This window comes from Hippichthys cyanospilos, chromosome 8 (genome assembly GCF_059441005.1).
Source record: "Hippichthys cyanospilos isolate Australia breed blue-spotted pipefish chromosome 8, RoL_Hcya_1.0, whole genome shotgun sequence".
Lineage (NCBI taxonomy): Eukaryota > Metazoa > Chordata > Actinopteri > Syngnathiformes > Syngnathidae > Hippichthys > Hippichthys cyanospilos.
In genome coordinates, this window is record NC_142376.1 from 1,135,036 (window position 1) to 1,159,064 (window position 24,029).

The 24,029-nt window shown below is 45.1% G+C and overlaps 1 protein-coding gene across 1 annotated transcript in view; it reads left to right on the forward strand.

The window, feature by feature from the left end:
• The window catches only part of srbd1 (S1 RNA binding domain 1), a 36,804-nt gene extending 15,714 nt beyond the window's left edge, over window positions 1-21,090 (forward strand). The window contains exons 14-20 of the mRNA XM_088421573.1: window positions 5,617-5,708; window positions 8,600-8,682; window positions 14,552-14,658; window positions 15,673-15,837; window positions 16,449-16,574; window positions 19,597-19,781; window positions 20,713-21,090. Coding sequence (XP_088277699.1) covers window positions 5,617-5,708; window positions 8,600-8,682; window positions 14,552-14,658; window positions 15,673-15,837; window positions 16,449-16,574; window positions 19,597-19,781; window positions 20,713-21,005 — 1,051 coding nt within the window. The 3' untranslated portion in view covers window positions 21,006-21,090. The remainder of the gene's footprint in view (window positions 1-5,616; window positions 5,709-8,599; window positions 8,683-14,551; window positions 14,659-15,672; window positions 15,838-16,448; window positions 16,575-19,596; window positions 19,782-20,712) is intronic.
• The last annotated feature ends 2,939 nt before the right edge of the window (window positions 21,091-24,029 follow it).

A 24,029-nucleotide genomic window follows, 5' to 3' on the forward strand; every position in this document is an offset into this window, starting at 1 on the left:
CAAAGTTTTTCCAAATTGTATTTGCAAGTTTTGATACTTGCATCGCTTTATTTTTTTACGTTTGGACTCTGGCAAGAGTTTTGTAATTGGGTCAAACTCGATCCAGTAAGCGCTTTCTTCTCTTCACACTATTGTTGCGCGTCAGTCATTCATGTAGCTGAATGAACTTTTTCAATAGCGTGCGCACCGCCAATGACAAGTCGACAATGTCTGGCTGTAACAAGCTGATGCTAATGATATCGGAGGGCAAGAATATGGGGAGGGGTGCGCGTCGGGGGCAGGGCGTTGTTGGGGGTGAGGTTAGAAAGCTCTCAGGGCACTGGCGATGATACACACATCGCGCACAAACAAACACGAGAGCTTGCCGCCCATAACCACCTCCACTTTCTCCACCATATTTTATGATGAAGCGCGCTCTTTGGCAGTAAGGCGTAATCATCTAATGTGCTTGTTTAGAATGCGCGCCGATCCAAATGCATATATCTTTTATGTCTTGTGGATTGCTTACGCCGGACTGGACCGCGGTAGTCGTGCCTTTGCCCCAAGAGGTGGCCCGCTGACCGGCTCTCTTTCAACTGGCAGCCATCGCTCTCTCCCTGATTGGCTCACTTGTCCCAGAGCGACTTGTCTTTAGAATCCGTCCTTGACCGCCTGGCATCCCCTGGCAGCGCTCTCCCGGTGGGATGAGATCATCCCGCTGCATTTGCGAATGCGCCCGGGCCGGCTACCAGGGGCCTGCTCGTGTGAGTGATGAACGTAGAGTGCCACTGGTAGAGGGTAGCGGTGAGGTGTGTATGTATGTATGTATGTATGTGTGTGTGTGTGTGTGTGTGTGTGTGTGTATATATATAATATATACACACACACGAGTCAGACTTAAGACTTAACAGTCCCACTTGGGCTTCGAAATAGACACCAGGGGGCAGCAAAACACCGCTGCAGCAGCAGTAAAATTCTCTAAAGAAAACTGTCTTCTGGGCAAAAGAAAGAAAAAGATGAATTGCCAAAAATGACGCGGAACCTATGAGGCATTATTTCTATACTAGATTTTGTTCTGTGCAGCCATTACAAACCGCCGTGCCAAGTCTTTCAATATCACTTGCACAGAGGTAGCAGTGAAATGGTTTATTGTTGTTCATAGTTAGTACAGTGAAATAGTTATTTCTAGCAAAAGTTTGTATGTTCTGTGTACTGTATGTCATTTTTGGCTTGCGGGACCTCAGTATGTTTACATTTGCCCGTTATCAATACTTTTTACCGTATTATCTTCTACCAATAATGACACATTGTTCCATCTCCTTCCTTTGCATCTGATGACGTGCCTGATGTATATTTGGGGTTCTGCGTGTGTGTTTGTGTGTGAGAGACGGCCACCGCTGCAGAAAGATTGACGTGAGTGTCTGTGAGGCTTTGCTCTTTTCAGATGCGCCTCACACTGGCGCTTTGGGTCTGCATGCGTGCGCACGCGCGAGGGGGGGGGGTCCTCCCTCCCTCCCTCCCTCCCTCCCTCCCTCCCTGCTTGCCTCCTAGCATCTTTGCCGGAGACTGACGGCCCTTGACACCTGCCATTTGCGCGCTTTTCTCTGTGAAAAATGTCATCGTCTTCAAAGCCGACATGTACGGATGTGTGCGAGTGTGAGGGAGAACGGAAACGCGTGTCCCTGAGGTGAAGCTTTGCAGCTGACTGAACAATGGAAGCGAGCTGTTTGAGCGGCCCGGACAGCGCCGGCCGCACTCTTGCACGCGGGTGTGTGTGTGTGTATGCACGCGTGTTTGTGTGTTCTTTACGCAAAGACATTTTGGAGTGTTAATTTGGGACCTCGCAGGCTTCAATTACATGTCGGTCCAAGTCACACAGCTTAGAAGTCAGTTAAAAAGTCATTTAGGTGTCCTTCCAAGTGCCCTTTTAAAAAATCTTCTAGCGGCCTACCAGAACTGCCTAATTCACATCACTTAGGTTTTCTCGTCAATTATATTTTTTTATTACATTAGTGTATCTCAATAGACTAGTGTTTTTTTTAATTTCAGTACATGATAGTTCAGATCAAAAAGTGCAAAAACAAAAAGAATTGAGCGATTCTCAAATTATGGTGTGTAAAATAATCACTGATTTAAGTACATTGTAGATACCTTAAATTCAGGACCGCTGACTGTTGATATCGTAGTTGCCAGTTGTCAAGAAGGCCAATACCTGATATTTGCAGTCGACATTTGTTTTCAGTAAAAAAGAAAATATATCAAAATTTAAAAAATAAACCACTTTCATTGAAATGCCTTTAAGCATATTATTGACATGGGATAAATGCCTAAGTTACATTTCAATGTTTTAGGAAAACGAGAAAAAAGGAAATGCAAAAGGTGTACTTTTCCCAATACCAACAAAATCTCTTATGAATTTAAGTGAAATTCTACAGAAATAGTACTGTATTCAATTTTAAAAGGAAAATATTATTCAAAATGCTCAATATTGCCTTGCCAATAATCAGTCTACCACTAATCAAAATAGTTGGGTTAAAATAAAATATGTATAATATTAAATGTTCCTGTATTTCAAGTGCATATTACAATCTTAAAACTATTAAATGCCTTATTAGGAATAAACCTTTGTCTTCGATGAACTTTGGCCCGCTCAGCTACTGTATTTTATTGTTGTTGGCCAATAAGGTGGCGTTTGTTGGGACAAGTACATTTTTTCAAGCATCAGCACGTTATCACCATTCGTACTCGTTTTCATATTTTGTCGCGGATGCGTGCACGTGGTGCATGCAGCGGAGGCATTGCACAACACGCTGGACAGTAACTTAAGTGCCACGTGTGCTTTCCCTCCCCCGTCAACGTTTCGTCCTCTGTATCAGATGAGTCGGTGATATGATTGCCCCCTCGTCTTTTCCGACTGATCCGATGGGCCGTCGGTAATTTACAGTCGGGCTGCGTTTGCGTGCTCCCGGGCTGTTGTGAGGTATCAAAGTGTGTATCCGTCTCTTTGGATATTTGGACAGCAAGCGGGGGTCACTCATTTTGCGTGTCTAGCCCAGGGCTGCGCGTTTGTGTGTGTGCGTGCGTGTTCCTCTAAGACCACCAGTCACTTGGAGAAGGATAGCTGGAGCCAAGCTTGTGACTTTGCCCCGGGAAGGGACGTCCGCACCGGCAGGCCCGTCTTTCTTCCATGTGTTTACAGTGGGGGGAGGCGGGGTGTGAAGAACGGGCCTCCGAGTCATTGCTCTCCGAGCGGAGGCGACTAATGACTTTAGTGTGACCCGCGCGGGCCTCCGAGTCGGCCGGCGGACGACCTTCTTCCGGCCGCCGGGCCCGCGCCCTCGGCGGCGCCGTGAGCGATCGGAGCTGTATCTGTGACTGCCCTCTCGCCCGCCGGCCTTCATTCACTTAGACGTGATCGGGACTCCACCGGGCTTATGCTTTGCGGTGTCTTTTCACCCTTTGTGCCTTGCTGCTCCTGCAAAGAGGCGATGATGCACTTCGCCAAGCTTAGGCGACTTTCCCTCACGTGTGGCGCTCCCGCTTCCTGCAGTACTTCATGATGGAGATTTCTTAATCACTCGAGGCCCTCCGCTAGGAAAGAAAAACATTTTGCGCCTCTCCCTCACAGCAGTGACTCCAAATAAGATCGTTATCTATATACGTTGGCTATGGCTATGAATCAACTTTCAACGAATGTTTACTTTTACAGGGTTGATCCAGGTTACAGGTTAGTCTGAAACAGAAAAAAAAAAATACACAGAAACGCCTGAAAAAAATGCTTATTGACACCGGAAACATTTTTGACCAACTGAACCATGTGAAAAGGAAATGTATTAAATCATTTTAAGCCCATGAGGATAAGCGGCCCGAGAAAATGGGGCTTAGAATAATTATAAATGTACATTGATCTGGAACATTAGCAAAGGAGCACCAATATGAAGAAAAATGTATAGATATGGTGGTGATATTTTTCTAAATCACAGTAATCTTAAATGTGAAAATTTTTGACCTTTGCCCATTTTTAAGTTTCTAACTCCCTTACCAAAACAAAACAAAACAAAAAAACCACGCCGCGGGACTTCTTCCTTTCAGGGTTGTTGGTTTAATGATCCGCTTTGAAGGTCATGTGCCGCTGCTCATTAGCACTGTCGCCATGGCGATATGTCAGCTGTCAGCGCCACGGAAGGCCATCTGACAAAAAGAACAGTGGAGGGCTGGCTGCCGGTCACCATGAATAGGAGAGGATGAGCCGCTTTTCCACTGCGGGCCTCTGGGAGGGAATAGAAGGGAGGGAGGCTGGGCTGGGGTGGGGGCGAAAGAAGGAAGGAAGGCCGCAATGGAAATTGTGCAACACTGACCTCTTCATCATATTAGAAAGCCCCCAGGACCCCCCCACCCCTTTCGTCTTTGCCTTTTTCCATCTTAACCACTGAGCGACACGTCATGCTTTTATTGCGTTTGTCTGCTGATGGATGATCAACGTGAAGCCAAAAACTTTCTTTTCGTGCTGTGCAGCTATTTCATGAAGTCTCACGTTGATGTGTTTCTTCATTTTGGTTCATCTTTCTTGAAAATAGAGTCCGTCCAAATGGTGTAAGCCTGTTGCACACAAACATAAAAACTCATGAATTGACAGGTTGCAAAGAAGCGTCAAGAATTTGCATTCCATGTTCTTATTATTTTTGTACACTATACCATAAAGTGTGCATAAAATCGCAACACTTTTAATGTACAATATATAAAATAACTGATTGTTTTCAATTGTGTACAAGTATTTTACAAATAATGTGTAATACCTTGTCATTCATTTTAACATGTAATTCGATTGAGATTAGAAATTCAAATGAAAGTGAAATTCAAACTTGACTTAAACATAACTGACTTTTTTTACAGTGTACTTAAATGTGTTCCTTCTCTTCTGATATTTGAAATGGGGTGTTTTTATTCAAAGCATCTGCAAAGTCATTTAAAAAAAAAAGGCCTCCTTGTTTGCAGTACAGCCCGACGTCCTCTAGATGCCAGTAGTGTCACACGAGCAGAGAGGCAGTGGCGGGGGTAGTGATTTTTTTTTTTTTAAATAAATCCCAGCATTTCTTTGCTTGCAGCCTTACACTGACTGACACGGCATGCAGTGCAAACAAATGTGCGGTTAGTCAACATCCAGCTGTGTTAGAATCCACAAGATGTTTGGCGAACTGCTTTAGTTTGTCCCTAAAATGATAAATTTAGTCTCATAAAATACATGCCTATATAAGTAATATTTTTACTTGTACACTCCCTGATGTATCATGATTAAATGTTTTCAAGTAAAATGTCTTTTTTTCCCCACGTATTTGAAAGAATTCTCGAAAAATGCGTTTTTGAAGGCATAATAGTTATCAAATAAATTATAAGCAACATTTAGCACAAGCTATTAATGTTAAGTTTACATTTAAACCGATTTTAAACATACAGTATTGATTATTTTTGTTTAAATGTATTCAACAGGATCAGTCAAACCTTGAAATAAATGTTTGTGGGGTTCGTTTTTTTCTTTTAGAATGGATTAAAATTGTAATTGCGTTTGGGATTTGCATTTTTGGGGCATATCTCCCAGCCCTACATTATATTATGACAATTAATTTGTCCCCTCCCCAGTATCACCAACGAGGCCGGAGCGTCCATCTACAGCGTGAGCCCCGAGGCGGTCAAAGAGATGCCCGATTTGGACCCAAACCTCCGAAGTGCAGGTAATGTGTCTTTTTTCTTTTTTTTTTTTTTTTTGAACGGTTAGCGCTCATGGCATTTTGATGATATTTCCACTCCAGCGGGACGATTGCCACTTTACGGGTGAATATCTGGCTTTGCGATTAGATCGGCTCCTCCATCAGTGAACACACGAGCGGCAACGCTGAAACACTGTTGCCCAGAACAAATGTTTTCAGCAGACTTCCTCTATAAAAAGCCTTAAATCAAGCGAGACTGAATTATTCCTCACCCGTTTCCTGTGATCAGCAGCGCTTTTTTTTTTTTCTTGCGGCCATTCCCATCATTTTGGACGAGTTGGCGGCGTCACTGGTATTCTTTGAAGTGGCCACAAAGGGCTGATGCGCATGGAGCTTCCATTGCTCCCACCCGCCTGTCCTTGCGCGATAAAGGACGCCTATGGCAGTACGAGACAATATTTTAAATAGTCAGCAACAGGACTGTTTTTGTGTTCAGTCAAGTCTGTCCTCCCCAAGCGGGGTACACGCATACTGATTTTTACTATTGCAACAGATTTTTTTTTTTTAAATGCGCAACCCCACGCATGAAAAATCAACAAGTGTGTGTTTGCTGCTTTTATAGTGTCCGACATACTTGTGATGATCAGTACAAAAAAACATGTACAGAGCCGTATTGCCCTAGCCAGGATTTTTTTTGTGGAGTAGCCAGGGGTGACACGGGATGAAAATTTTATTATTTTTTTTTTTATATATATATACGGTAATCCCCAAATATAAGACACACTTGTGTATAATACATATCCTTAATTTTGGGCTCAAATTCTGGTCATTTCTATGTTACCGTGCACAAGACTTAGCAACACTTTGGCGACAGTGACAAAACTGTAGCAAAACAGCATGAATGTCATCTTATGTAAACGCTTCATATTTGTGTTCATATCCATAAGACTTGTTGCGTGTGAAGTGTTTTTCAGATTACCCACATTGCGAGCGGTCGGCGAACGCCTCGCCAGGTTAACTTTGAATGCATTTGAAGCCGTTGGTTTTCCTTTTCCTCGCAACGCATCTCCAGTCCATTTGAACTTAAATATCCCAAGTTGCGCAGCATCCGCATCTCACCATGTTTACGATTGCGTTTATGCCAAAATACCGCAATCACCAAACGAGTAAAATGGAATACTTTTCCACGTTCTCTATGGCAATCTTGATTTAATCAGCTGGAGACATCATAACGTTTACATGATCCTCTTGGTTTTAGGAACATTTGTGCGTATAAACAAGGATGCACTCGGACATTGGTTGGTGAGGTTTGCTATATTTTGGAGTCGCTGAACAAAGTACGCCTGGAGATATGACTACAAATGCAGTTCCAAAACGTAACAAATCCAAATCTTTTTTTCCTCTCATTCAAAAATGCTTTGTGTTGGTTAAAAAAAAAATCACAAGGGGTACATCATGAAAAAACCCCAACAACTTTGAATCCACTGACCTAGGCTGAGGCTAACCCACTCTTTGTGGCCATAGTATTAGCTGATCAATCATGACAATCCTGCAAAACAATCCCACTTTTCTTCACCCCCTCCCCTTGCTTCAAGTAACACTAAACTCTAGCGCTCATAAACTTTTAATAAGTGGCGGGGAGTTGAGCAAAGAGTACAGGAGGCTTTGCTGGGTGTAGCGAGCAAGGGCAGGTTTGAAACTCCATCCCTGTCTAAATATTTTCTCAGGCCGCAGCCGCAGAGGAGAGAGAAAGGGAACGGAGAGGAGAGCCATTGATTCCAGACGCACTCTGCTCCAAAGCCCGTCCCCCCCCCCCCCCCCCCCCCCCCGCCCCCCCTTTCTCTCTCCTCGTTGTCTTCTGCCAGGCACATCCAAGTCTTTTTGTTGTTTTCCCTTGCAATTTTAAAATAGGTGTTTTTTTCTCTGAAATTTAGATTCATAAAATCGGAACTCCACTTAAAAATAAAGATTACACATGATAGTAATTGCATCTTATTTCTTGCACTGTAACACGTTTTCTCATAGAAATTTTGAGCTTTTTTTCTTGGATTATGGCATTTGCGGAAAAAAGTAAAAAACTGATTTTTTTTTCTCTCGTTATATTGCATGCATGTGAAATAAAGTAATACATGACCTTATCCTCATTCCTTTGAAAAACGAATGCTGAAGATTAATATTTGCATTTAGTCTCGTAGGTTTTCTGTGCGATTTTCACAACACGACCGATAAACATTTACATATGAGCCGAAAGTTTTCTTAATTATAGTCAAAGGTGTGAAACACGTCACTAGTTTTGCTGTTTGCGCAAAAGACAAAGTCGTCCAATTTGAACGGTGTGCTTGTCGGACATAACGCCTCCTGATAGGTTGAACTCTGCCAGTTCAAAAGTTTGTATGTTTAAAATTCCAAAGCAAACGTATGAATGGTTGTTTGTGTGAGCTTGTGTTTTTAGCATTCTATTCATGCACCCGTTGTGTGTTATGAGGTCATGCATTACGGTGCGTGGAAGTATGTTTTATAGTTCATAATTTCTGCCGTGATTGTTTTCATTTGTGTTCCACTGCCAGCGTAGTGGTCACGAAAAAATACATTTTCCCGGTGAAGTAATGCCTTCAGGCGCACACTGGTACTGATTGTGTGGCCCCCGCCCGGTCCAATTAGTCACCGTAAAGCTTTACGTCCCCACAACATCAGATGCTCTAATTTAAAGGCGGCTTTAATTATTATTGGCTTGGCGGAATAAACAATTGGATTCGGCCTCCCCCTCGGGCCTGAACATTTGCATTTTCAGTAATTATGAATAATGCAGCTGTGAATATTCAACGGACTCGGTTCGTATAGTTCACGGCCCCCCGCCCCCGCGTCGAATCTCTTGTTGGCTCGCCGCCTGACTTGCGCTCCGTCTTTGCGCACAGTGTCCATCGGAAGACGCGTCCAGGATCCGCTGGCCGAGCTGGTGAAGATCGATCCCAAGCACATCGGCATTGGAACGTACCAGGTAAGAGGCTTGGCGCTCACTTCTGCTGTTTCGGGAAACGACAAATTGTAAAAAAGGGGCTTGGACACGAGGGAGGAGATAGAAGAAGAGGCACTCGGGGTTGTAGATAAGTCGGTGGAGGCCTGAGTCAACAGATGACGTTAACGCTGACCGCTAACTCAATTAATGGCCCGGCGTGACGTGTGTTTTTGCTAGTGCGCTTGCTACGTGTCGTCCATGTGTGGCGGAGCGCGAATCTTCGCTGCGTACAGTACGGGGGTCCAAAATTTTAGCTTGCGGGCCACATAGAGCAAAATCTATTCCCCGAGTGGGTCGGACCAATAAAATTATGTTATATAGCCATTGCAATCGACTAGTCCAAAGCTGAGCTGCACTGTTTTTTTGTTTACAATCTGCCCCTTGCCCAATATATTCAGAAATATAACTCTGTACGCCGTTCCGTACGGTGAAATCACAACATGAATACCCTTCCAGTTACGCCCATGCAGTAATTAGTAGTACAAATCCAGTAGTAGTTCCACCAAAAACAAGGTGTTTGGATTGACTGCGTTGATCGTTCCCATTTCCCCCGGCGATCAAAGAAAAGGCCGGCGTTGGAACGGAGGCGGGGTCCTTAAGAAAAGACCACGGACGATGAAAGAAAAATGACAGCAGGGCTCAAAGTTCAGCGCGGAATGAAATCGAAAAGAAGGGCGGAGGTCATATGGCGTAAGTGCCCGTGTGTCCGAGCGCGTGCGTGTGTCGGGTCCGTCGGGTCGCGGGCCCCGCGTCTCTCATCACATGACTCTCCGGGGTGCCGTGGGGGGCGCTGGCCTCCCACCCTCAGATCATGTGACTGGGTCAACAAATGATAATATAACCGGGTAAATAAACCCCGGGCGCTGACAGATACCAGACGGGACATCCCGCCGACCTGACAGCTCTCCTGATTTTTCTCTCGCATGTGTGTGCGCAAGTTTGTCTTAGCTCTATTTGTTAGTTCTCCTCTCATGTGCGATTTATGACATTGTGAGATTTCTGTTAGATTACTGCCCACGAGATCCCTTCGAAGGGGAGGGGGGGGGGGGGGGGGGGGGCACCGGGGCACGTGTAACTGGAGCCAGCTGGCACAGCGGGTCGCTCTTTGGCCCTCCCGCCACTCGGGCCGCTGACTGACAGCTCTGAGGGAATCGAGGAAATGAGCTGAAAGTGGAGGATCATTCAAATCAGATTGGACTTCACTATTGCTGTGGGAACGCCACTTTCACTTGGAAAACACGATTGCCCAGAGTAGACTTAAGTAAAAATGACATCATTACGACATTTATCATTTATCCGTCCGTCCATTTTCTATAGCCGCTTATCCTCACTGATTGGTCGGACTCTTGATTTTTGGTTAGATGCTCATTGGGAGTGGTCTTTGGAACACTTCTTCGTCTGTCAATCTCGTGTAGCGTCCGCACAGACAAGCTGCGTGAGAAAACATGGCCTGCCTGCCGGATATTAAGCCAACCGTCCCCCCTCCTTTTCAGCACCCTTCCCTCAATCTACGTAGAGGAGATCTCCGCGTGATGTGGAACAGTGGTTCTCAAATGGATCTAATGTAATGCTATTTAATGCCGGAATTAAAAAATACCGCAATTCCCCAAATATAAGACGCGCCTGTGCATAGGACGCACCCCCTTAATTTGGGGGGCAAATTCTGGTCTTTTCTATGTTACCGTGTATAAGACGCTTTGGCAACAATGCCAAAACCATAGAAAAACAGAATAAATCTTTTTCCTAAACTCTTTTGTGTTTTCTTGTGTTCTTATACGTAAGTTATATATTTGTTGCGGTCAAGTGTTTTAAGGTAAATATGTCTTTGACATGTATTGCTGTCAATGGCACTGAACGACAATAAATTTGTAATGGACGACGCAGCTCCCTGTTAAAATGTACATACATTTTTTTCATCCAAAAATGATGGTTGGAAGATACTTGGCTTAATTTAGATTTTTGTCTTTCCACATGGAAAACCAACGGCAATTTTGCCATAACCAGAAAGCCAAGCGAAAATTCACCCTTCACACCTGGGATGACTGGATGGACAGGCGGATGTTTTTTTCACAGGCACTTCAGAGGCAGATTGTGTGTAAAGTAAACAGCGGGTGGGGATGTTGCCTTGGCCCTGCGAGGTTCATCTCCAGGCAGATTTTGGATTGGCGCGATTCCAACGGGTCCTCATCTTGCACAAGTCGAGTCACGTTACACGTGAAGGTTGCAAGTGCAAAGGGCAGGTGTGCGCGTACCTGAGAATGCACTCGTTCACTCTTGAACGCTTTTGCCCACAGGGACAGGCAAGACGAGAGAACGCTCACAAGGAAGAGAAGTCGAAAAGTGACGCTGATTGATGATTGTGAAGCGTGGGAAAAAAAAAAAATCTTTGAGACTTTTATCACTGGAAGAAACTTGCGAGTTTAATGACTTCCTTTCTGTCATGTCAGAGGATATGAATAACTGTATGACATGGCAAGTGGAGGGCTGAGGTGAATTTGTTTTTTTAACTTGAGATTTTTAGGACCCATATCCATTATTTGCAGTTGTCGCTGTTTTGAAAACAAGCTAAATCGTAAAATCCAGGTTTTCCACAATCGTATAAAAACATTTGAAAGTACTTCCTGTATTTAATAACACACAACCAGTTTTTTAATTGGACGGCCATGATCTATGTAACCACTAAAGTCAGGGGTAGTCTTGCGTATAATTGCGTTTTTGTAAAATTCTCCCAGGTTGCAGTAAAAAGAGGGGGGGGGGGGGGGGGGGGGGGACTTATAAGCGAGGGTGACTTGTTCTCAGAGAAGTATGGTACTTTTTACAGTACCAGGAGCGTGCCATCCCTTAGCTAAAATATTGCCAAAAGGATGTCGAAGAAATGACCCAAAAATGATCAAAATGCTAAACTTAATATAATAATTGATGGTACAAGCTATGAATATGTTTGCATTGAAAGTGATTTTAAATAAGGATACATTTATGTTGTCTGAGCTTTTCGCACACAATTACATTTTCTTTTGATACATTTTTATTGCTCAGCCTTATTGCAAAATTTGTAATTATTCAAGTCCAGATTGGACAAAAGTAAAGCATTGGGTCCGTTCCAAGAGGACCGCATGGTCGCTCTGGCTCCGGCCGTATCGCCGTGGCCCAGTTCAGTTCATCCCCGATGAATGGTGTTTTGCTCTGCTGTCATCCCCTTCCATCATCGCCTCAAATCTCGGCGTTTACTTTCTTGACTTTTTGCTTTGTCTTCCCGGCCCCTGGATGTTGACCACGCGTGCTTCTGGATTATATATTGATCTCGTCTTTCACCGGGGGGGGGGGCTCGCTCGGAGGGGGCATGTCGCGCGCGCTCGGCCCCTGCCATCTGATGTGGTAACCGAGCGCCCCGCATGCTCCCGAGGTGCGGACAGAAGGTCTGCCCAGAAGTTTTTGCCGCCGATTGGCTGCCTTCAGCTGGTTTCTAGCCAATCCAAACAAGGTCTAGGATCAAGCCCAAAGGCTTCTAGGTGCTTCTGAGGCCTAGTACCAGCGAATATGTCTTGAATAGCTGGCATTTGTGGGATTTCCTATCCCTTCATCCATTTTTTTGCAGCACTTAACTTGTTCGCGGCCCTTGATTTTCACTTGGAATTGATCCCACCTCATGTGAACACTAGCAGCAGGCAATTTCTTCAGAACTTTGCACAGGTCACTCCAAGTTGAATTTTACGGGCATATTCAACATGAATCAAAGAGAATTACACATTTGGATTTAAAATAAGCGAATAACTTTGCTTTAAAGTCTGCTACCTCAGTGCTAAAGGTTACGTTTTTTAAGCGTTAGGGTGGAACAAGCCTATTTTTTCAACACATTCGATCACACAATCCCTTTGACTGTGTTACTACCATATTTTCTGGTCTATAAGTTACACCTGAAAGTCTTCAATTTTCTGAAAAGCTGACAGTGCGCCTTATGATCCCATGTGCCTTATACAGTGCAAAGACTGCGGGTTTTCATTTTTGGCTCGCGAGAAAATAAAGTAACTCGGCAAACGCCTGGCATTTGAGTGAAAGCCGGAGATGAGCAGCAAATTGTGTGGATAGATTTGCCGTCTCCAGGATGCTGTTTATCTTAATGTAAAATGGAGTCCGTTGACACGATGGCGTCCGTTGTCATGCCAGAAATGTTGAACTGCTTTAATTGGCCAGAACCTTTCTCCACTTCAGCTTTGACATTTTGTTTCACGTCGCTGCCAGAGATGCGCTCGGCTGTAAAGCCCTCATCCCACTTGCCGTTAAACTCTTCTTTTTGGGCATTATCGGTAGCACAAATAGATAAAATAAGTCAAAGTGGAAAAGAATAAAATAAAAATTGCGTTTAAAAAACTGTACTTAGTAGCTATAATTATTGCCGAAATATTTGTTTTGGACGTTATCAATTCATTTTGTTCATGAGCTTTCACATTTGATTTTAAATGTATTCCAGTGTGCGCATATAAAAGAGGAACCTAACCGCACAATACAGCTTAGCTAAAAGCCTTCAATTTTCTCAAAGCTGACTTTTGAAGACTTTCACATTAAGGGAGTCCAGCCTAAGCCAATGAACCAAGTAATTGAAATGACTTCATGTTGGCAGTAAATGAGCCTGACATGGGCTAAATTTGACACATATAGGGCCTTCTGTTTGCAAACGTTTTTTTCCTTCCAGTTTGCCTATGCTTCCTCCCCCGAAGGGTCCAAAAAGGAATCACGTATTGCAGGTTTCTTTAAGCTGTGAAAAAGGGCACCCTATTTTCTCTGTCATAGGGGGTGTGTACTTATCACTTTCTCAAAGGTCGCACGAGAAAAGTGAGAGCACTTTCTTGTGCCTGGAGCAGGTAGAGGCCCACGCACAACGCCTTCACCTTTTCTCGTGTGAAAACGTTTTCCATTTCGCTGTCACAACTCAGGTTATTTCCTCGCAACTCTCACTCGACCCCACCTTCCTTGTGTAGCCGCTCAATTCACGCCGAGTCATAAATCATTCAGTTTCTCCTTCGTGGGAAACGGCCCCATCCTTGTTGTCTGCTAAATGTCTGTTCAATGCCTCTCTGGCTGCGGGGGTCTCAGGGTTTTGCGCAACTAACGATCACTCGGATTCTCACTCTTGCGTGCGTCTTATTTTTGGGGAATTACGGTAAAGATTTGACTGGTGAAAACAGGCAGCGTTCAGTATCAGCCCAACATGGTTTTGCTGTCAACAGTCTCTTTCCACGTCGCGATTACGATGACTGATTATGATGTAAAAGCTTTTATTTGAGCTCGATGGTGCGATCGGTCAACCGGGCTCGATCCCTTTTCAACGTCCGCAACGCGAGTTCCGGATATCAGCGCTTGCCGAGGTATCGATGTCCGCCTCCTTGGATTTTGGCCTCTGCGCTTGGCGCTGGTCAAAACTGATGGAATGGCTTCTATCTTGCCTCGCTATCGCCCTTAATAGGGAAAACATTCCAAGCCTTTTTGGAAGCTTTTCCCAAGTTGTTGTTGGGCTGGTGGCTGAGACCAGGAGTTCACGGAGAGGATCTTCATCCGGGGCCAAGATAAATATCCACTGTCTTCGCGCCCTCTGTGTGTTCTTTCCATCTGTCAATCAGCTGGCTTTTCTCTACCGGCGGCGTCAGTCAAATGTCGCTCGTTGCGTCGGGATTTGCTTTGGCCCGGCTGCCGTTAATCTCTTTTCAGGGTGAAATTTAATCATCCTCCCGGGGGACCTCTTGCCTACCATGTTTTAGATTTGTATCAGAAATGGTTTACGAAAGGGAATGTTTTGGATTACTGTAATTTTTTTTTTCACCTGCTAACATTTCATTGCTTCTGCGTGCCTTTCCAGCACGACGTCTCATCGGCAGCGCTGAAGGCGGCGCTGGACGGCGTGGTGCAGGAGTGCGTGAGCTTCGTCGGGGTGGACGTCAACATCTGCTCGGAGATCCTGATGAGGTAGGTTAGGAAAGACGTCGAAAAGCTTCGGTGGCGCACGGTGGCGCGTGCGCTCCAGCGTGGAAACAAACGAGCTGGCGGGCATCAGCTCATGTGTTTACTCGTGGCTACGCGTGCATACAAACTCTACGGGCGTGTTGATGACTGAGCTATTATGTGGAGTGTTGACACAGGAGGGCAGTTAGCAGCGGGTGAGTCACGGCGCAACGCCGGCAAACCCCATCCAACTCGGCCTCGTGCGCTCCCGATAGGCCTCTGCGATCAATCAATTTGATTCATTTTAAAAATGGAAGATTTGAAACCTTGCTGAACCGTCCAATGGAGTTGAAGCGTGGTTCACGGGGCAACTTTACAAGTTATCAGCCACTTCAATGTGGCGTTTGAGTAAGTTATGAACACTACTGGAATTCCCCAAATATAAGCACCCGTGTCTAGGATGTATCCTTAATTTTGAGTTCAAGTGCTGGTGTTTTCTATGTTACCCTGAATAAGACGCACTAACACTGGCAGAAATGAAACAAGCATAACGGAATAAATCCAAGCTTCATGTTTTTTTGTGTTTATATCCGTAAGTTATATATTTGTTTGAGAGGTCCCACTTTGTGATCGGTCAGTGAATTATACGACCGTTAATTTGGTATATTCTGGTATATTCTATGTTACCATGTATAGGACGCATCAAGTGTTTGGCGACAATTAAAAAAAAAAAAAATTATAAAATATATATATATATATATATATATATATATATATATATACTGTATATCAAAACCAAAATCTTGTCTTCCCAAACCCTTCATATTTTATGAATTTGTCGCCCGTTGTGTCTCAGATTTCCCGCATTGTGAGCGGTCAGTGAACGTGTCGCTAGTGTAATGTTGAATGCGCTCGAAGCAATTGTTTTCCCTTTTCCTTGCGACGCGGCTCTGGTTCTTCTCGGATCATAATTCCCAGCCCAATTTATTTTGCGTTAGCTCATCATTTGTGTGGCATCTTCTGGTTGTTGTCACGCAGGCACGTAGCAGGCCTAAATATTGGAAGGGCTCGCAATATTGTGGAGTGGAGAGAGCAGAACGGTCCCTTCCTAAACAGGGAGCAGCTCAAGCTGGTCAAAGGCATGGGACCAAAGAGCTACCAGCAGTGCGCCGGCTTCATCAGAATCAACCAATCCGTCCAAAGGTACAGCTTACTGGAGCTCAAATGCCTATGAGAGCCCATCACATTTTTTGCCATTCGAGGCGCTTGACTTTTAGGATTTGAAACCACCACGATATATTGAGGACACAAAAAAGTACATGTGTTTTTAATGGCAAAATAACCGTTTTTAATGGTAAATTAACAGTTTGCGTATGTATGTCACTCAAACAGTGCTCCATTGGTTTAATATTAAGAGGAGCGTTGGCCACGTGTCATCTATTCGTTCATTAAAAAATAAAAACATAGTTGATGAGAATTCTTGTCACTGGGACTCAACCCGAATGAATATTCTACAAGACGAAAATTCGTTTGCATGGCACTGAAAGAGCGAAAGCATTTGCACTCCCGGAGGTAGCGCTTGATGCATTCCACTGTGTGTGGTGTGTGTGTTGAGTGGACTCGAGGTAAAACTAAATGAATAATATGAACCAAATGATGGAGCTCCAACTCTGCATTTTTTTTTTCTCCTCCTGACAGTTCTGCTTGAATTCTGACTGGTGTGGGCCTCAGGGGCATTCCAATTCTGCACAGTAGTGGTAAATGTGTGCTCTCTAATTGAATTTCATGCTTTTTTTGTTTTCCTGTCGCAACAGCGCCATGCGTGCGCCGGCTAAAGCAGCAAAGAAGCTGAAAGGAAAGTCCAACGTCACCGTAGCCACGCATTTCAACCCTCTGGACCAGACCTGCATCCACCCGGAGTCCTACGACGTGGCGCAGAGGTACACACGCGCGCAAATTTGCCGCAGCCGTCCTCCCGCCGGCCGAAGCATGTTTGGGCTAAGATGGAGTCCATTTGGACGCCTTCTCATATGGTGCCGCTTATTCCGGCGCGGCGATACTTGATTCGATTTTCGCAGAGGCGCTCGGCAACGGATGCCGCGTCGGCTTTGGGCTCCGCCGCGCGTCTGTGCGAGCGGCCGCACTCGCGGGAGAAATGATTGCTAACGGGGCCGATGACGCCCAGATCCGAAGCGCATCGAATCCTGCGTTTGGCGGTGCTGTGCGAGTGTGGGAGCCCCTTCTGCTACAGCTGTAGTCACTCAGCTGTGTTTAGTCTACACGCGTTCTGACACTCGCGGAAGGCCCGCCTGCTAGGTGGCAGCGTAGGGGCTGATGTGCAACTCCAAACGTGAATACAAGACCGCGGCTTCGCCACCTCTTGTTTATTTTACAATGGAGTTGTTTGTTTTAAATACCAAAACACACTTTCATAGTATACTTAAACAAGCTTATGCATTGCTGTCATTTTCTCCCCAATGCATTATTCAGTTCATCTTAGTAATGGTGGATTAGAAAATCAGGCGGCTCGGTGGAGCAGCGGTTAACGCGTCCAGCTCACAGTTTCGGGGACCCGAGTTGAAATTCACCTGGTTCCGGCCTTCTTGCGCGGACTTTGCATGTTCTCTCCGGGCGCGCCGACCCTGTCCCACGCTCCGAAAAACATGCATGGCAGGTGTATTGGACACACTAAATTGTCCTTACTGGGTGCGTGAATGCGTCTTCTTCTGTGTGTGCCCTGCGATGGGCTGGCAAGCAGTTCTGGGTGTCCCAAGTCAGGTGGGATAGGCACAGCAAGCCTGCGACCGTTGCGAGAATAATCTGCTCTAGAAAATGGATTCATGAGCCGTTTTTCAAATAAATTTTAGGCATCAAAAGTACTAATGGTATCACTATTGGTTAGTATTTGAAAAAAAACTAATAGTATCAAACATGGCTGTTTTGTTTTGTTTTTCCTCCCAGGGGATAAAGGTAATTTTCCAATGTGTTTGAGGGAAGATGTTTATTTGTCCTTAGGGCTAAGTCAAGGTTACCGTTGACTCGCAGTAAATTATTTTGCATCGTGGAGCGAGAATCTGCTCGTCACACGTCCCCAAATATAATACAATATACAACAGCCACGGGTGGGAGGATGGCAGAGGAATGCGTGTGTGTGTATCTGTGTGTGTGAGTTGTACGTGGATAATGGCATTCATCGCATTAGAGAAACTAGATCCCCATTACTGCTAACGGCCCACACATTGACACCCCCCCCACACACACACACAGCCTTGTAACCATATACAGCACATCCACTGTAGGTCTTACAATTTTGAAAAATAATCTAATTGTGACCCCGTCTGCCCTCAATATTGCGATTGCGATTTAATATGTGATTTTTTTTTCAAGCTCCTCATCTCACGTTTTATTGAACAAACACAAGCAATAAATTGGTCTGTAATAGACTAACAATATAAAAAAAACTGCTATATTATGCAGAAATGCTTGGTTGTGTAGGTTAGCCTGATGCTAAAACAAAAGGAAGCTAACCATGAAAAATAATTACCGTACTTCAATTGCCGTTGTGAACTTACTAAACATATCGTATGGCATTGTCCGATGTGGAGCAAAATTGTACGAAACAAGTCTCGCGTACAAATTGCAACAGTAATACAAACAAATGAGTGGCTTTATGGCTTCATTTTTTCCCGTTTCGTGAAACAAGTCTTAGAGCTGAGCGATACAAGTAAAATCTCGAATTTGTTTCAATCATTCTGAACGATTCCAATTCTAATCAACTTTCATCAAACGAGTAAAGCTGTTTTTGAAAAGAAAAGTCAGTCTTATATTCAGGGAATTACGGTATCCCTTCGCCCCGCGAGTCTCGCAGCTGTCAAGCCGTGTCCCCTTCCATTGGCGCTGTCCTTGCCACTGACAAAGAAGCATTTCTGAACAACATATTTCTATGAATCAATGTTATATGCGCTCCCACCTGTTGTGTCCATCACTGTGGCGAGCGGGCGGGACAGCTGAGAGGGCGTGGGGGGGTCCGCTTGGCGACATCCATCACAGACACCTCCCAGCTGGTCCAACACGTACAAGCTAATGCATTCATGTCTATCACCAGCTGTGGAAAGCGTCTACTGTAAATAATATATGCTCTATACACACACACACACACGGGAACATAGGTTTTTCCATAAGCTTTATTTGCCGCTCCGGTTCTCATGCCAGTTTGAGTTGGTGCTGAATATAGTCATGTTAATAGGTTTGGGTCAGGTTTTAATGGGTGTCAACATCCCCAAATGGGGCTTTTTTTTTCTGGCGGATGAGGTGTCACAGCGATTATAGCCCACTTGGATTGCTAATACTGTACATATACCTGTATATATGTTTGTTTTTTTTTCATAAGGGAACATAGTAAATGCATGTTTTATTTAGCAGAGGTGAGTTTTTATGGTGTGGGCACCAGGCAGTACTAAATTTTGTCATGACTGACACCACCCCCTGTTATTTTCTCCCATGTTTTTTTTTCCCCGTTCAAAGTCTTAATTTGCACCAATTTGTGCACTAACTTGCTTTCATAGTCAAAAATTGGCACTTGCCGTGCATTCTTCTGCTTTCCTATGGCTTTCCTATGGCCGTTAAAATAAATTAATCAAGGATGACATTTGTTTTTGCACAAATGTGAAGCATGATGGGAATCCTTGGTTTGGGGTGGTACACACATATGAAATTTGAATGGGTTTATAGTTATGATCTAGAAGTGAGGAATCGTCGACGAGGCTGATTATTGACACAGATTGTGCCTTTTGACAAACATTGATATGGTGTCAAATACAAAAAAAAGATATATACATTAGAATTTTAATTTACCGTTTATAGGACACACCTATGCTTTTGGCCTTCCTTTTTGGGGAAAAAAAGTGTTTCGGTGTTTGGAGAATTACAGTAATTGCATGCGTAATCCTCATGCAAACCCAGGTTCCTTTGCCACATCGGCGGAAGTGCCAGCCAGATCGGGAGCACGCTTCTCAAACAATGCGTGGATGGGAAAGTCGCCAGCAGCGGAATCGAGGACTTGTCCAGAACGGTGGACACCACGCCCGAGACCCTCGGGCTCATCATCGACGGCCTCACCCAGCCTCCGGGCTTCGACATACGGCAAGGTAAGTCTGTCTCGCTCAACGTGCTCTGCGGCCTTCTTAGTTTATTATTATTAGTTTATTTCTTAGTTTAGTTTGTCATTACAGTAGGTGAACCACTGAATCCATGTCTCTGTTCTCTAAAGTGCTCAATTTAACATCAGATAAGGGTTAGTCAAGGGTGTCAGCTACACCCCATGAAAAAAAACATATTTGACGCAAATGTTATTATTTTTATTACTATTTTAAAAGACGAGAATTCTCGTCCGTGGCACCGAAAGAGTTAATGGGATCATTTTTACAAGGACAGTAAGAATTTTTATTAGGGTTTGATCTTTTTGCAACCTGGTTGCAGATGTACAATCATGCTTTACTGACATCAGGGACATTCAAAAAATAATCCTAAAAATTCTGCCCTATATTGCCTTCAGTCTAATTAGAATATCCCGCAACAGTCTGTAAAGGAATGAAAAAGTGTCACCTTGGAGTCACCCTTCATGTTTTTTTTTGTAAACATAAAGGAACGGACTTTGCCCGAAAAAGATTTGAAGGACGGAGGTTCGATTTCAAGTCGACTTTAAAATCTATAGCCTCTCCACATCTCCGTTACCAGAATGTCCAAACTTTTTGCTACCTCAAGAATATTGGGTTGCGCGGCAGCTCCGCATCGCGCTCAGCTGAGTAAACAGATGGACGGAGGCCGCGATGTTGTCGGGGATAATTGGCCCCGACCGTTTCCTCGCCTTCAGTGTTTGCTTTAAAACGACAGAAAGGAAGAAAGATATCACGTGGAAAAAATGTGCAAAGACGAGTGTTCGGTTGCTTCCCGAAATGAAATCCTTCTGTCGTTTTACGTCCTGCCCCTTATTTTTCACTGCATTCCTTCCCTTTTCCCCCGCCGCAAAAAATCAAAACAAACAAACCTGATACGATCCTGTGTCTTTGCCATCCCCAGATTTTGGGCAGGAGGACTTTAAGCGGGGCATTGTATCCATTCACGACCTACAGGTGGGCGCCGTCCTGACGGGCCGGGTGGATAACGCGTGTCTGTTCGGGGCTTTCGTAGACATCGGCGTGGGCCGCTCGGGGCTCATCCACAAGAGCAAAATCACTTTGGACAAATTGCCCGTTAGCCAGCGCCGACGCAGCCTGGCCTTGGGGCCCGGGGAGAGGGTGGAGGTGCGGGTCTTAAATGTGGACGCTCGGCGGGGACGCATAGGCCTGGACCTCATCAGGGTACTGCGCTGACCTTTCGCTTTTGCCCGTTTCCCGTCTCGGCCCGTTGGAAGAGTTTGTTCCCCTAATAAATAAAAGAGAGTCTTGTTCGTGTGGCTATTGTGGTGATCTACTTTTTCTAGTCCGTTTGTGTCCAGCTCAACCTACCGATGGATGCAGGTAAAAAAAAAACAAAAAACGGAGCTTCCCGGATACTTTACTCATTCTGTGCCAGCCGTTTGAGGCCCATCCAGGCCTTTTCTCTAGCCGCTTATCCTCCCGCGGGTCGCAGGCTTGCCGCTGCCCATCCCGCCTGACTTGGGACACCCTCAACTGGTTGCCAACCAATCGCAGGGCACCCAAAGACCATCCACGCACCCAATCACCTGCCATTCATGGGTATAAATACAGCAACTTTTGTTAAAACATATTTAAAAAAAGCAACATAATTCTAAATATCAAGGAATCAATCGATCTTTGCTGTCGCACCTGCTCAAGGACAAGGCTCGAATCGTCCAAAAAAAAAAAAACACGGCGAAATGTAGGCGTAGGTTAAAATTGAAGCAATGGCTCTTACCGAGCCTTTTGGCCGACAACTCACCAACGGGGCACGCTAGAAATGTTTGAGTTGGGACCCCAAAACCACCGGGCCTAAGACGGCCCACGGGCCGCAGGTCGACCTCCGCTTCTCTAGAAGGACACAAAGACGAGACGGAGCATGTGGCAGCATGTGGGTGTCGGGTAGAATCTGCTCTGGTGTCTATTTTGTAGCCGCGGGGCTTTTTGCGGCTGGGTCCCAGACATGATTATCCCGGGACACGCACGCACACTAATCAGCTGCTTCAAAATTAATCCCAGACTCCCCGTTCGCATGATCTAATTTGTTTGTTTTTATAAAAGCCGCAGTAAATAGCAGATAGCAAAATATAATACAGGTTCTGAGAAAGTCGGGGGTCCCCCGTGTTGAACTCGAGAGCGAATGCGGAATAGCTAATCACGGCGAGGGCCCTCGGGCCACCAATTGAATACATTTCCCGCACGCAAAGGCAAAAATATTTGATCAAGGTTAATCGCATGCGGCGTTTTGCCCGCCGACGATCCGGGTAAGACGATGCCCGATCCCTTTTTGCTCGCCAGTCTATTCCATTGTCGGATTTTGACGTTAACTTCCTTTGTCGTTGGTTTGTATTGCGCTTCCAGTCCGGGGGCCAAACGCGCCATCGCACGCGGCGTCGTCCCCGCCTTTCGTTTTTCCTGCCTCGCCTAAACGTGAGCGCGCAGACGGGACAGGCAATTTGATGACCGCTTACCCGCCGCTGCCCCCTCTCAAATTTCTTTTGCCGGCGTGATTTTGATAAAGAGGGAGCTCAGGTGCGCCTTGAGATTTTGGTCGCCGTTGAGTGACCTCCTTTGTTGTTTGCGGCCGCACAGGGGCTGCCTTGCTGGCGCTTTACACAAGCTTCGTGCCAGCAAGGCTTTTTTTTGCACCGCGGGCCATTTGGAATACGATCGAGTGAAGATAAATGATAAGAAGAAGACGTTGAATATATGGGCGTTGGATTTATCTGGAGCTCTGCAGTCATTCTTATGAATAAGGCGGGCCAGTGTTTGGGATCATTTCAAACTAACAACAAAAAAGTGGCTACTGTATTTACTGCACAATAAGGCGCACCTAAAAGCCTTGCATTTTCTCAAAATTTGACAGTGCGTCTTATAATCCTGCGCGCCTTATACGGCGCATAAACTGTTTTGCGTTTTCATTTTTGGGGGATCAAAAATAATAATCGCCATGTAAATTCTTCAATTTTTACCACTGCATTTCAGATCTTTTTTTTTTTTTTTTACAATTAAAATGTATATGTTTGAAATTTTGGTATATATTGGCTCCAATTTTATAAGCAATTTATATGGGGACAAGGTGCAAAAACAGGGACTTAAAGGAAGGGTATTCAAGCTGGCTGGGATGAACCACCACTTACCGCTGACCATGTGTTTGCACACGCACTTTTAATACGGTGCGCCCTATTTATGAGCGGGAGTAGTCCGCAGCTTACTGGTCGGAGCTCATCGCTCTAAGAGACTTACCACCTGTGAAAGCCAAGCGGCCGAATAAAACTTGTAAGGGCCGCGGCTGAGCCCGTCCCAACCATAATAAACGCCGCAGCGGCAGATTGGCTCAATGTTTTTTCCAGTGTTGGTCATGAAAAGCTGAATCTCAGGATACTCGTTCTGTAATACGATCTGATAGACTAGTAGACCATAGATAGACCAATTGACTAGTTTGCCGTGGCGTCGCTGTATTGCATAATGATGAGAGGCGCACTTTTTTTTTCCACAAAATGAAGGACAAAGTATGGGTAAAAAAAGTATTCATGAGAAATTTGATTTTTTTTTTAGGCTGCACCATTCGAGGAAAATTGATCAGTCAGCCTTATGCCGAGTTTTGACGCACAGATCGCATTTGAATACCGGCCCAATAATTACTTACAAGATTTGCCTAACCAAACGAGCTAAAGGGCGGACGTCATTTGGCTATTAGTGCCTGTTGCAGCTAACAGCAGTTGTGTTTAGCTGCGTTTGGTTTGTACGACATAATCTCCAATAAAAGAAGCGATCCGACCCGAACCGACGTCCGGGCCCATCCTTGTTCTCGTGCAGGAATATCACAAAAACCGACGATGTCTCCAGCTGATTCAATTAAGAGTGGCAAGGGACGGAGTGGTGCGCACCAGTTAAAAAACAGGGAAAGGTATTCTGTTTGACTCCTTTATGTATTGCATCCACTGGATCCGCAGAATTTGACCCCAAATTACGTTCGGTCCATACACAGGCGCGTCTTATACTTGGGGATTACGGTAAATGTTTGACACTAGTAGAGCTACGTTATTTGTACCCTCCCGCACCTCGGCGCATCCCTGGCCAGTGGACGTTACCACATTGTCATCCCAACTCTTCCTGTTGTCGCCCTATCGCGTCCCGGCATAGCGACGCAAGGCTCCTTTCTCGCTGGGTGGGAGAAAGGCGGCCGCGTAAAAAAGGAGCTTTGCGAGTAAGCCG